We start from the raw sequence: 14,042 nt of genomic DNA on the forward strand, positions 1-14,042 counted from the left end.
AAAATCTGTGATCAATACATTTCACGTAGTTTACACTGACCTCAGTGGTCTGCATTTTCAAATAGCTTTGTTTTTAAGCATGACTGACATATTTTGAAGAGGACATAAAACAAACAAACACGCACGCTCTGAATGAAACGCTGCTGAAATCAGCACGAGTTCGGGCACGGGGGGCCGAGGCTGGAATTTCTCCTTAGGAAATCTTCAGTCCGAGAGGCAAGAGTTACCAACACAACTCCAGAAGAGAGGCTCTTTTTAGCCAAGTAAAGATGCCACAAACCTGGTGGCAGAGGAACAGTGACACTGAAAAGCAGGGGAGTCTTCCTTCATATTTTATGCAACTAAAAGCAACAAATTTGAAGCTCCTGCTACAGTTTTTTCTAAAAATCTCCAGTGACCTCTCATTTCCAGTATCTTACTCCAAATAACACTAACTAGCGGATAGACCATCTCCACTGTACCAGCGCAAGCAGAATATTGTGTGACAGTTTGGAGACCATCGTGCATACGTAATTAATAATGTACAAGTACATTGCTCCTTGTCTCTATCACCTTCCCTCATGCTGGCTCTTTTCCAAGGAGCCTTAATGCATGCTCTTTCAAGCTGGGAGACGAGAACACCTTCTCATTTGATCTCCTCCGACCCCTCATCCGCCTCCGCTCTCCTGGGTCGCAAGCGGTCAGCAGCCCGGCGTGGCGCTGCCCAGCCGCGAGGGATGCTCCTCGCGCTCCCACCGGGCACCAGCGCTGCACCTCTCCAGTTCTGACCTGCAATGCGGCTGCTTCTGCCCCTGCTCTCCCTAACCTCGTTCTTGTCCCTCTCTACCTTTGGCTGCGACCTCTTCACTGCTGCCATAAAAATGGTGCATCGGTGAGCTGGAAAGGGGCCACGCTGCGGAAGAGCAGGGGGTGCCGGCAGCAGCTCGGCCACGGACGTCGGCACCGGCAGCGGACAGTGCCCAGCCGCGACAAAGCTTTGGGTAAGCGGTGAAAGGACGACGGCAACATTTTTGACCGTTTCCTCTAGTGCTCAAGTCCAGAGCCAGATATTAAATTATCAAGAAATGATGCTGCATAAATGAAAAAAAATATTGATCATTTTGCATCAAAATGCAATTATGCCAAATCAAAAACAATTAATGTCCTTGAATGCAGATATACAGCAGGAAGTAAGCACATACTTTTATAGCTAAATTGCTTAAGGTACAATATAGGCTTTGGTCTCCTTTAATTTCTATTAAATGAAGGGGATGTAGTAAATACTGAGATCACTACATTTAAACACATCTATACACAAATCAAACGGTCTTTATATTTTGCGAAGTAAACAGCAAAAAGCGCATCTAATTTTTGAAATTCTTCTGGCTTTTCTTTTTGACCTTTGGTATTTGTATGTATCGATGCTCTCTCTAAACCGTCGTACAAAAACACCTTGAAGTGTCAAGCTTTAAAAATGAGTCTTCTTTTCTCTTTCTCCTGTGCAGCTTGGATTATCTTGGCCTTGTCAAAATACATTCTCTAGTTAGAGGTTGGAAATATTTCCCTCCTGGCTCCTAAGTATTGATTTTTCAGCACTCAGCTCTGCCTGTCAGCCGAGAGGGGAAAGGTGAGAGTTCAGCCGGCGCTGCCTGGCTTTACCTTCCGATTAATGTCATGCCCTTTCCACGTTTGATCAGTGCACGGGACCATCAATAGAGCTGCTATCGAACAGATTTTACCTATAAGAAAATACCGAAGCCGCTGATATTTCAGCACGTGCACACACCTTGGAAACTGAGAATTCACACGGGTTGCAACCAATTCCTTTGTGTTTTTTTGTGTTGAGGTCTTATTAGGTAATGTCTGGCTCAATTCAAACTTTTCCTCGGACACCGACAGCCTGCCGTGCAAGCCTGCATCATGCACCTCTGCGAGCCGTGAGCTACTTGGGCTTTTTCTGCAGAAAAAGCAATTGTGATTTTTATTTTTATTTATGATGCGGACTGCAAATTCAAATCCAAACACAATGTTCCAATAAATACACTTAGTAATCCCAGTGCAGCTTTCAAAGGACAGCAGTCTATGTCAGAACATGTCACTGCTTAATTTGCTTCAACCACTTCCTTCCTTTGGAGGAACCTGAACCCGGATGACGAGGAGAGAGCACCACCTTGCAAACACCACCGGTGTTGATGAATTTTTGGAAGATTAATACTCCTTTGTTTGGTTTAGCTGCATTGTTCTGGGAGCTGAGAGAATTTTATTCTCAGCACCTTCCTGGCTTCGTCTTTTGTTATGAAGGGCGTCAGAGCCTTTAACGTGATTCCCTATGTGCACTCATGGCACGTCATTTATTCTGATTTTCAAATGAAAAGAAAATTGGCTACGGTGAAAAAAATTAAGATTACTGTCCAATAAATCAGCAACGAGAAATTATTTACATGTCATGAGGTTGATGCCAGAAACCACAGAATTCTTCAGTACAGCCCAGTTTTATTTCACACGCATATGTACACCAGGGTGTTTAATACACAGAGCGGACGGGGAGTGGATCACCAGGAGCTGCTTGAGAGGCAGACGTTTTAATCACTTGCCATACATGGAGACTTCAATCATTACAACATTTTCATACAGGTGTCTCATCATGTCATCTTTTGCTTGCAAACTGCCAATGAAGCCATATACGTCTCTACATTCACAAGGACAAGTCCAAATACAGTACTAACAAATCAATAAAACACTAAAAGCTTACACCGGAATGACAATACAAATTTTACTGCAGTGCTGAGATCGAGGCTGCAAAGAAGTTGAGGACCAGGCTTAACAAAGTCACTCAAGTAGGGGTTTAACTAATGCGCAAACGCCACTTAAACAGCAAGATATTTCCATCAAGGATTTTGCCATTTCCTTGCCATACAGCACTATCCCCGCATTGGCCTGCAGAGGCCCGACTCCTTTTTGAAGGGGATTGGACTGAACTCTTGATTGTTTTTAGATATGAACACTATGAGAAGTTTTGAGGGATCATCGTCCTCTACAAATACAGCTAAGATAGCTTTCATTATTAATGCTTTATAGCTTTGCTATATTTAGCTAATTCTCAGGACAGGAAGAAAATTACTACCTCTCTTTTGCAATTAAAAAAAAAAGCACTATACTGCTTGCTTAAAACGAACATTTTTACGTATATATAATTCAAAATGTTCTTTCACTATACGACCAAGAAAATCATTTGAGGGGTATGGTCAAACATTCCCACTGGGGCTGCGTTTTGTTTCCGAACATAAACACACACCCATGTGTGTATATATATAAATATATATATATACTTGGAAATATACTGTAACAGAAGGGATAGGATCCTGGAATACCTAGGGGAGCACGTCTGAAGCGTACCTTCAGCTTTCCTCGTATGCGTATAACTTAAACATAGGAGTATAGTATTTCATTCCACAGATGAAGTCTGTTGGCTTCCCCGCCCCCCCCCCCCCAATCTTGGCGGTTACATATATATTTTTATAAACACAGTGTACATGCATATTGCACTGGTTCACCTAGAAAAACCCTGATATTCTACTACAGTTTTTTCCATTATACACTACATTCTGGCCAGAGTTAAAAAATAGTAAAATTTACAGCAGTTTGTGTTAAACATTCCTAATGGTCTTAATTTCTTACCTTTTGTTATTTTTTTTAAACAGTAAACAGATATGTAGCTTCTGGACTGTAATTCTCACTTTCATGTACTGCCTACTACACAGACCACCTTAAAAAAAAWAAAAAAAATCAATGCTTTTTATATTTAGAAGCCATTTTAAAAATTCATTTATTCTTTTCTGGGGGAGGGAGGATTCTGCAAGTACCTTTTTTACTTTATCATGCAAAGACAGCCACCTTCTGTGAGCATTTCAGACAAAAATGGCAAAGAAAAAGCTATACAAACATATACATCAATATGTTTAAATAAAATAGTATTTTATGGATTTTTTTTTTTTTTTTTTACTGTGAGCATAAACATTTTCACACTATTAAATATTTCACAAAATTAGATATGTAAGAAGAGGGAAACACAGTTACAACAAATACTACATAGGAATATCTTTCAATATATCCATTCAAATGACTTACCTTTTACATATTTTTTCATAATTTTTCTTGTCTGAATTGCTAAATACCAACGACATTTGTCCCGTCTCACTTGAGGGCTTGCATCTCACCCTGTCATCCTTCAGCGAAGCCAAAACGTGAGTATCTGTGACTGCAGCAACTTACACAGTAACATGCCGGGGCAGACAGGCGGATTCTAATTTCCCTGCAAGTTCCAGCATAAATGGGAGCGACTTATGGAAGAAAAAGGTCTTTTTTTTTTTTTAAATAAATACCTGCATTTGTAGCAAAAAACAGCTTTATGTATAAATATTCCTTTTTTCAAGTTTGCTATTCCATCTTCAAGAGATTTTTTTTTTATTTACATTATTCTTTCTTCCAGATTACAGCAAACAGTGACTGAGTACATCAGCACTTCCCATTCACTTAAGAACTTAAGCTTTTGATGAGCAAATACGCCTCTTGGGCTAGGAACAGTGACCACGCGCGCCCGAAAATGCAATTCCTCCCGGCTGCCGAGGCAGCCCGGCCCCCGGCAGCAAACCGCCCCGGACAACTCTGAACACGCCAGCGGTCACGAGAAGAAAGTACATGTAAACATAGAGCCTTTTTGGTAAACACCGAGATTCCTTGAGAATCCCCAAACAAAAAAAACCCAGTATTTGTAATTCGGGCTGCTGCTGTTAATTCACCGTGCAACGAGACGGGGCTGGAGGCAGCCCAGCTTCGCAGCCGGGGTCGGGATTCCCGCAAACGCGGAGGCGACCCCCGCGCCACCCGCTCCTCCCTTTTCCGTGCACTGGGCCCGTTCCCCAAAGCTRTCCCCCTTCCCCGTCCCCGTGCTGCCGGCCGGCGCCGGGAGCGTGCGGAAATGGGCAGCCTGGCTGGTCCCTGCCTGGGTGCGGCGGGGTCGAGCCAGCGTTCAAGGGACACAGAGAAAGAAAAGGGGAGAACTGTGAGGAACCGTAAAACAGAGACGCGTTGCCACGGCGGGCGGATTGGCTCTAGACCATGAAGCGATGCTCCTTGCCGTCGTGAGCCATGAGGATAACGTTGCGGTTGGACGTCCAGATGAGGCGGGCCAGCTTGAGGGCGTTGTGGGAGCCCGGGGAAGCGGGCTGCACCGGCGGCACCTGGTAGGTCTTGATGCAGCGGAGCTGGGGCGCCGAGTTCAGCATGCCGATGCTGCCCAGCAGCGAGGTGTTCATCTGCACAGAGAGCCGGCGTGAGCACCGGCGGTGAGCCGCCCCGCGCCCGGCCCAGCCTCAGTCACCCTTGCTACGTAAGCCTATACCACTGCACGTCTCTTTTATCCCTCCAACACAAGGTAAAGGTGACTATTTTATACGACTAAATGGAAAAATAAAGTACAGCCAAGAATCTGCTAAACTTCTCACCTGTGCGCAGAACTCAGTAAAGTTTAGCAACTGAGTGACAATTTGGATCTCTCAGTTTGTCCCATATCTTTTCTTATTAATGTTTTCCTTGATTGTATCTATTTCAAATTCAATTGTGAAATCTGAATCAATAAATCAGCTAGGAATAGTATACAGTTTATTCAGTACTTTGAAAATACTGCCTATGCTTTATGTCTTTAATAACAAAGAATTTATTCAGAATTTAAGGAAAAACCCATAAAATATTGATAAGATTACATTTACGCTAGAATATTTTTATCAGTCAAAACCATAGCGACAACAGAGCAGAATGAAGGAAGAATGGTCCTCGAGATGGGTACAAACAGCACAAATAGCAAGAGCTTTGTTCATGTTCTGCTCTGTAAGTAAATCATTCAGCTGTTCAACGTCTGAAGAGATCTGCTGAGTTACATTCTCCAGAAAGCAGGCCAATTACTACTGATGTATGTTGTCTGGTCCCATGTTTTTAAAAATGATATTCACTGGGTTCCTCTAACCCACCAAAATATACAAAATTCTGCCCTTCCTGAAAACCTTTCCATGCACACGCCTTAGAGCCCTCGGACCTTCGTAAAACAGGCAGGTGACGGTCTGGCTGTGCACCTAGGACGTGACACCCGAAACCTTGGCAAATCTCCGAACATTTAAGGCGTGTTATTGCTGATGTCCTGTTCTGAATTCTGATCAGTGCAAAGTGTAAGCCATTACTTTTTTTCTGGCTCTTCTCAGCAGCAGAACGGTGTCAGAGAGTGTAAATCATGGCATCTCTAGCAGGGAGCATGCAAGCACCACTGACATTTTCACAATTTAAATCATCTTGAGTAATAACCCTTTTAAGATGACTAATGTTACTGATTTTCCTGCATTAATAATAGTGCCAAATAGAACACAGAAGGGAAAAAATCACTAGTGCACGAGGTCACATTTTAAAACTAAATGTGTAGGTATATTTAACTCTTTATGTAAAGGCTAGTTTAACATGAACATTTATACACCTGGAAGGAATGTGGCAAATTCACCATTTAAAATTCACGCCTGGATATAGACTTTTTCTTTTCCAATTTTAAAAGATCTGGTAAAAAAATCAAAATCAATAAGTCTGATTGCTTTCCAGATTTTCCCTATTTAAACTGAATAAATGTAACTGATGGATGAATATTTTTGCAGTTCTCATTTACTGCTTCAGAAAGCTCACTGTATGGTGATGGATAATAATTTAATACTTTTTATGGCACCTGTAGAACTACCGAATGACTCCAGAAAACTGGGGAAGTAGCTTAAAATATCTACCTGATAACTAGGGGTATACTGAGTCCAATTTTATAGTCTGATTGCTCTAAGACTCATAATGATTTTGACAGTCTGTGCACATTGCTCAATCAGATCAGTTGTTTCCAAACGCATTTATAAGTCTAAAGCCATTTGAAAGGAAAAAACAAAAACCAACACCCCCCACCCCCCACATCCGACCCTGCTTAGGGAATGTAGGCAGCATTGCCTTGGTTATCTGTTGAATCAAGCTGCATGTATATTCATAATTGACAAAAAACCCTCTTACTGACATCAGATTACAATGAAAAAGACTGCTCATATGTTAAAAACAAGAAACCTGCAAATATTTTATAAAATGGTGGCCTGATTTTCCTTCTATTTCAGACCCTCCTTATATTGTTTATATCTCAGCTCTCCTGTTTTCAGCGTTATTACAGACATGAACATCATCTCTGCACCATGCACTACAGCAAAGCGCAGAGGAAGCAGAGCAGTTGTGCCAGCCGGGAAGAAGGGCTTGGGCACGGCAAGAACAGGAATCAGTGATCATCTTAATAGCTTTGCATCATGCTTAAAAAATACTAAAAAAAAATTCTAAGAATCTCTTTCTCTCTTTGAATTTATCAGGTTCCAGAAATTAGAGGAGAAAGCTGCCTACTGGGACAGAGACTCAGAGCAGAAGTAGCTGTCTTGGCCTGTGCAGAACTAGTTGGGTGTCTCCTACATGGCTCTTAATTTTATCATTTGGACATTTTAGATATATGAAATTGAAATATGACAATAGTACCGTATTTTAATTGAAATATCAAATATGAAAAAGTGAAATATTTAAGAATATTCCTTGGCTGCCTGGAAGCGGCATACTAATCTGTATGCAAACAGTCCCCATCCCCCAGGACAGCTATACCTGCAAGGAATGTTTGTATAGCAGCGGCAATAGAGAAAACCCTTACAGAGAGGCACTGATATTCAAAGCGATCTCCCCAAACGTCAAAGAACAAAGAGGGAACAGCCGCAGCTCACAAGCTCCCCGGGACTCGGGGATCAGGCCCGACTCCAACAGTCGGTCTCAAACACCTCCGTGAAGCTGGGGGAGCTGCTGGGGACCACGGGGGAGTTTCATGGGACCTAACTTTGGGCACCTGATGTGCCCAAATTGGGTGGAGGGAGAGGGAAGGAGAAGCAGAACCCCACAGGAGCAAGCTGGAAGGTCCAAGGGCTGCGGCTTAGTTCTGGACAACAGTGCTTGGACACTGTGGGAGCCATAAAATAAATTCAAAGATGGTTGTATGGTGTTACAATAAATTGGAAAAGACAGAGCTCCTGAAGAGCTCACGCTGCAAGAATTGTACTGGATGTAGTCCACGTCTACACACCTTTGTGCAACCCATAGCTCATTACACAAAAACTTATGAAGTCTGACTGACACTCAAACCGAAAAGCAGCAAAAATGGATTAAAAAAAACAAAGAAACTATATGTTTTTGCCAATTTACCCCTCATCTGAAGGGGGTGCGAGCAGCCAGAGGAGCACACTAGCTCCGGGTAAGACCAGAGGCAAGCGCAGTCAGGGCGGCACAGCTCCGTGGAGCTGTCTGCAAACCGAACTGCTGAGCTGAGGCTTGACTTTGGGGATTTTCCTGTTTGCAGTTATTTTCATGTACCATGACCAGTGTTTCCTTATGTACTATACTATTAGTGAACAATGTAAAAAAATGTCCCCAGCATTGCTTCATCAGCAATATGTGTGCACACAGACTCAGGTAATATTGAATCCTTACCTGCCAGAAGGAGAGGTGACTGTCTGAATTGGAGTACGTGGCAAGGTACCGGCCATCAGGGGCGAAAGCTACAGCAGTTATGGGTCCTTTATGGCCATGGATAGTCTAACAAGAGGGGGAGAGGACAGTAACTTAGAAGCTTCATTACTCAGCACCACAATGATATTGCACAGACCTTTAAGCAAACACAAATGTAATCGTATACGAACTTCTAGAAACATTTTGAAAAGACAGAAATAGATCATTATAGTCAGGAAAAATTAACTACTATGTTCAAAAGCCCTGGAAGAAGAGGTCTCAAAAAACTACTGCAACATCTTCCTGCTATTTCATCATCGTATCTTAGGGCTCTTTGCAACTAAGAAAACATCTCCACCTGTACGTGGCTTATCTCTAATATTAAACTTCAAGGAAGGGTCTAGTCAAGATTTATATTTAAGTCCTGAATCCTTTTCTCCCAGTCTTTTCCTTCATTGTTTCCTACTATGAAATATCCTTTTATCAAGGACATGAGGAGAAAGCACCTCCAGAAAGGGCGCAGCTCCCTCCTCGCCTGCACTGAGGTCACAGGTTGTTTGGTTTTTGCCAGGAATTCCAGTGATAATTTTTCTGCAATGTCAGTTGAAGCATTACATGAAAGATACCCAGGAATATACTACCACAGTCACAGCCTCCTACCTATATATTTACTGCAGCCTTAGCAAGCGATCCCTGCAGAAATACAGAGAACAAGTTGTGCATTTTCTGCTATTCTAGTACTAATTATTCTCTGATTGACATTCTGTCAATCGGCAAATACCTCTGAAAAGCAAAGGAAGCCTCTTTTTCTCCGCGTGTTGCTTCTCCTGGCCGTGGGAGGCCAGGACGACTACAGATACTGCTTCTGCTCGCTTGAAGCCATCGCAGCGCTTTCTGCCCAAGTCTCCAAAGCCTATACGCTTATTGTACACCAGCAAATATCAAATAAAGGGGGTTCAGGCCAAAGAGAATAATGCGGAACAAAATGAAAAACAAGTTTAGCTGCTTAACGCAGTCTCTACGCATTTTCAAGGTGGGTGAACCCATCGCGGCGTGGAGCAGTACCCAAGAGGCGGCATGGCCGTGTCCCGGCACGTGTTGCTGCCCCACGTGCTGGCGACCCCGGAGTGGCACGGCTACTTCCAGAAGTGGTTGAGAACATTAAAACTAGAAATGAGGAAAATGAGTCAGTCTCAGCCAGTGAGGATACTGACAGCAAAACTGAACTCTTGCCATTTTGCACGTGGGACTTGTGCTCGGATTTCCTCAGGGCACTCAGATGCCTCTGGCCAACCCAAAACATGAAAGTACCCTTTAAAATCACTCATCTAGTGGAACTTAAGCACCTGCAGCTCCGTTTTAAATATCTTGACAATTTCTTTTAAAAGTCTTAATAGCTGCTTAGCCGATAAAACTTAATGAAACCATTGTATGAACAAATTCTCTGCCAAATTTCAGTTTTTAAATCAAAGTCATTTGTCAGGTATATGAACATAAATGTGCCTTTAGCTGGAATTTTTTAAAAACATAATACTTATACACCAAAAAGTAGGCTGTAAATTGCATGTCTATAAAAGCATTCACTCGGCGAAGTGGCAGGCAGGGAATGATCAGAAGTTCGAACTGGAGAGAGGAAAAAAAAAAAAGAAAAAAGAAAACCCAGCCATCCCTCAACTCCTGCCTTACAAAAGAGTCTTTACAAAAATACACTCCAATTTAGAAATTTAGATTTGTCAGCTTGTTTTGCCGGCTTCCCAGTAACAGCACCAGAGGCGTTTCAAAGCCCAGGAACGCAGCTTGGAGAGCGCACGGGATGCTCACCGCTCTTCCACGCCAGTCACTTCACCCGCAGCTTCTCCGCAGCCTGGGGTAACGTGGTGTTTTGCATTCATGCCACCGTCGCTGCTTTAAGCTGAGCATCAAGCGCCACGCACAGAGAAACAGCAGCGAGAAACCACAGGCTTCATTCAAATAGCACAGGGAATGCAATAATATTTTTGCAGAAACACGGAGTTTCTGACTTTGGGGAGCGGTCCCAAGCCAGCGTGGGGCAGACGCTGGCCACCTGCGAGGCGCCGACGGCGCAGAGCCAGCTCCACGCACCGGCATTGGGCACAGCGACGGCGGCGCTCCTCCGCTCCCAACTCACGGCGCTCTCCTCCAGCAAATGATGCTGTATTTCCATTGCGATATTTAAGGATCCATGCATGTTTACAAGGGAAATGCACCCGCCAGTACCGAAGCACCGGGGCGCAAGCCTTGGGACAAAGCACCCGCATTGCCCTGCTGGAGCGCGGGGAACTCCGGGAACGCGGGGGCTGGCAGCCCCGCTCCTCCCACCCCGGTCCACATAACCCGGTACGTCCAATCTTCATTTAACTAGGAGCATGCAAGTAAAATACTTTGGATGACTGCCATTATAAATGTAATTGAAAGTTCAAACCTTATATAGTAGATGAAGCGTAAGGGGATTTTTTCAGAAGTAACACTCAACAGCTGGAATGTACTTAGAGTTATCTCGCATATAGCTTAAACTATCATTTAAAATATATACTTTTCATAGCAGCCGATGACACATTCATGATACACATCCTTTGCCATCAAAAACATTTTCCAAGGCCAAGTTATGGACTCCTAGCTCAGGACAAGCTTTCACAATATTTAACATGACATACCCTGCTGCCATTATTCTCCTAAACCAAATGACGGTACCCAGCTTTATGGAAGCAATTCACACCTTGAGGAGAATGCAAGACTCCTATTTTTTATTCCTGGTTCTGCCACCGATTTCTCATGTGAGCATCAGCAAATGCCTCTCATTGTGCACTTATAAATATGGTCCCCCAAGGGTTAAACGACTTGTTCAAAATTTCCAACAAAATAAACACATATGTCAGAAATGCAGTGAAAAATTATTCCACGTGTCAACCTGTGGTCAGAGTCACAGTTAAGGGCTTTTACTAGTTCCTTGCGGTTATTGTTTAACAGTTGCAAAAATATGCAGATGCTTTACACAAGATGAGGACTCTTCTGTATTACGTGTTTTCTAATGCTTTGGAGATCTTAACGCTGGCAAACCCTGATAGCTCCTTACCTTCCCCAGGGGTATAAAGCTTCTGAACATCTACCAGAACTGGGACTCTTCCCTCTGGGGCGTGAGTTTACTTCAGCCGTTAAGTGCTGATTTCTTACATCCAGTCCAGCAAATCCTGCCTTTCTTTAGAAATCCCGAATAGAGGATTAGCGGTACTGAGCTGTAGAAGGTATTGAGGCGTGATGGACCAGACAAACGGCGGTGGCCAAGACCAAGGAAGCCAACGTGGTAGCGCAGTTGTCGGCGTAAGAGGAGACACAGGCAGAGTTACCGGAAAAAGCAGGCTGTGAACGGCCTTACAATGGACAGAAGAATCTGCAACTGCTGCAAGATAGCTAATGAAAGGGAGAAGAAACGCAGCCAAATAAATAGGAATATCGAGCGCAGGACCAACCAAGAAAAGGTAGTGCATTCAGGTTTTTTAAATTCAAGATGACATATGCAATTTTCTTTTTGAAAATACGACTTTGTATTGGATTATCATAATTAAAATTGTAGTATTAGAAGTGCACAAAGAAATCAAAGTATTTCTTCAAAAATACACAGTAGCTGCTCTTTCTGCATTAGGAGGCTCTGTGCCAACCTTAAAATGGCATGATTTGAATGTTTTCAAAAAAGATTTTGCAACACTCAGAATTAAATTAAGCTCTGAGAATAACAGAAGTGCCCCTTTGGCCAGCTCTGGGACACGACAGAAGACGAAGACCTATGAAGACAATACACTGCACTTAAAATGAACTTTATATTAAGAATCCATTAATATATTTATTCTATATCATGTAAACAGGGAGTGAACTTAAATAGAACCTCAAACCCACGTCTTTATATAATCCTTACTGCTTAGTATGAAAATTTGAAAGGGCAATTAATTAGATGATCCAATGTTTAGATCCATCTAGCACTTAACAAGCAAGTAATACCTGTCAATAAAGAATGTTTTGGTAATACAAAGGTGGGAAATCAATAGGGACTAGCGCACTTGTTGCTCTCTTTACTACCGAAAATGTGTTCCAATAACTACAATCCTCGAGGGAGTCAGTGTGCTTTGTTATTTAAAACAAGTGCTTCTCTAATTGATGCTAATCCTTTAAAGTAAAGATTTTTTTTTAGTGCGCTATCTAAATGCCTGCTTTCCAATGCTCACCTTCCTTCTTCCTAGGCCAAGGACTAAGCACGACAAAAGCATTTGCTGTTGCTCATTCACAATACTGCGCCTGCACCCAGCTACCGGGCGTGCAGACCTTGCTGGGGGGCTCAGCGCCGCCGCCGCAGGCCGCGTGAACGGGCTACGACACTAACGTTTCAACAGCAAATACGTGACAAAACCCTGCTGCTTCGTTAGTCTCCTAAGTCACTGACGATTTGCAGTTTTCCCGCTCTGAAGTAGTTATATCAGTACACAATGAAAAGTATGCAAAAAGCCATGCAATACCGGTTTGGGAATAGTCTTAATTTTGAGCAGGAGACACGGTGGGACAAAGTGCAGCTGTTTGTCGCTTCCTTCTGCCCAACCAATTGTTTTTTAATGGGAGGATGCTCCTGGGAGACTATTTGACTTCTGCACCTGCCACCGTTGTCGTCCTTTAACACATGATATACTGAAGCTATGACAACCTAATTCTAAGTCCAATATTTGCCAAGCCCTACGTCGAACTGTATTTTTCTGTTAAAGGTGATGTAAGAAATAAAGGTTCTGTATCACTGCAGCAATTTTATTTTAATAAGTACACTGAAATGTGTACTTTAAGCTGATAACCAGATGAATTATGCACAACTTTAGAAATATATTAATATTTTACTGCCCTTGCTATTAGATATTTATTTCCCAAACCTCAAGGGGTACCTTAAATAAAAGGAAACAAAACTCTTCTTGCTGAGGGAGCGGCGTGCCTGACGCAGCCCCCAGAAGCGCTGCCCTGCCAACTAACACGGTGTGGGAAAGGCAGCGAACAAGAATTTGTCCCAGCCAAACAAAACCCTTCAGGAGACCCCCCTGCTTTTAGCTTGGGCAGGCATAAAACTATCAGCTCCAGCTTTTGCACGGGGTACAAATAATCTCTGAACAAGCACTGGTTATTTGAAGATTAAAAAAAAAAAAAAAAACCAAACCCAGAGGATTCTGCAGGTCCCTCACGGATCTGCGGCGAGTCCCGGACCAGGACTTTGGGGGCAAACGCAGCAGTCACTCCGTGCCCCGCCACGGCCACCTCCTGGCAGGGCGCTGGGGACGCAGACCTAACCGCAACCCCGCCAAGAGCAGAACGCAGAGCTCGCTGCTCTGAAGGCAAAGCCTACCAAAAGGCACTTCACAGCTGAAGCGCTGACTTGACAAAAAGTGCTCTGCAGGTTGCTAGAAAAAAGCAGCTCCCCCTCC

At 43.3% G+C, this 14,042-nt stretch overlaps 1 protein-coding gene across 5 annotated transcripts in view; it reads right to left on the reverse strand.

Moving 5' to 3' along the window:
• Window positions 1-2,527: 2,527 nt before the first annotated feature.
• Window positions 2,528-14,042, reverse strand: part of WDR7 (WD repeat domain 7) — a 172,634-nt gene continuing 161,119 nt past the window's right edge. For 4 of the 5 annotated variants that reach the window (XM_026070102.1, XM_026070103.1, XM_026070101.1 and 1 more), the window contains 2 exons: window positions 8,557-8,661; window positions 2,528-5,294 (listed from right to left, as the gene is read on the reverse strand). In XM_026070102.1, the coding sequence (XP_025925887.1) occupies window positions 5,091-5,294; window positions 8,557-8,661 (309 nt within the window). In that variant the 3' untranslated portion in view covers window positions 2,528-5,090. Of the gene's footprint in view, window positions 5,295-8,556; window positions 8,662-14,042 lie in introns of those variants that run through there. The other variant, XM_026070105.1, reaches the window with a different exon arrangement.

The sequence above is a fragment of the Apteryx rowi genome, unplaced genomic scaffold (assembly GCF_003343035.1).
Source record: "Apteryx rowi isolate R43461 unplaced genomic scaffold, aptRow1 scaffold_304, whole genome shotgun sequence".
Classification (NCBI taxonomy): domain Eukaryota; kingdom Metazoa; phylum Chordata; class Aves; order Apterygiformes; family Apterygidae; genus Apteryx; species Apteryx rowi.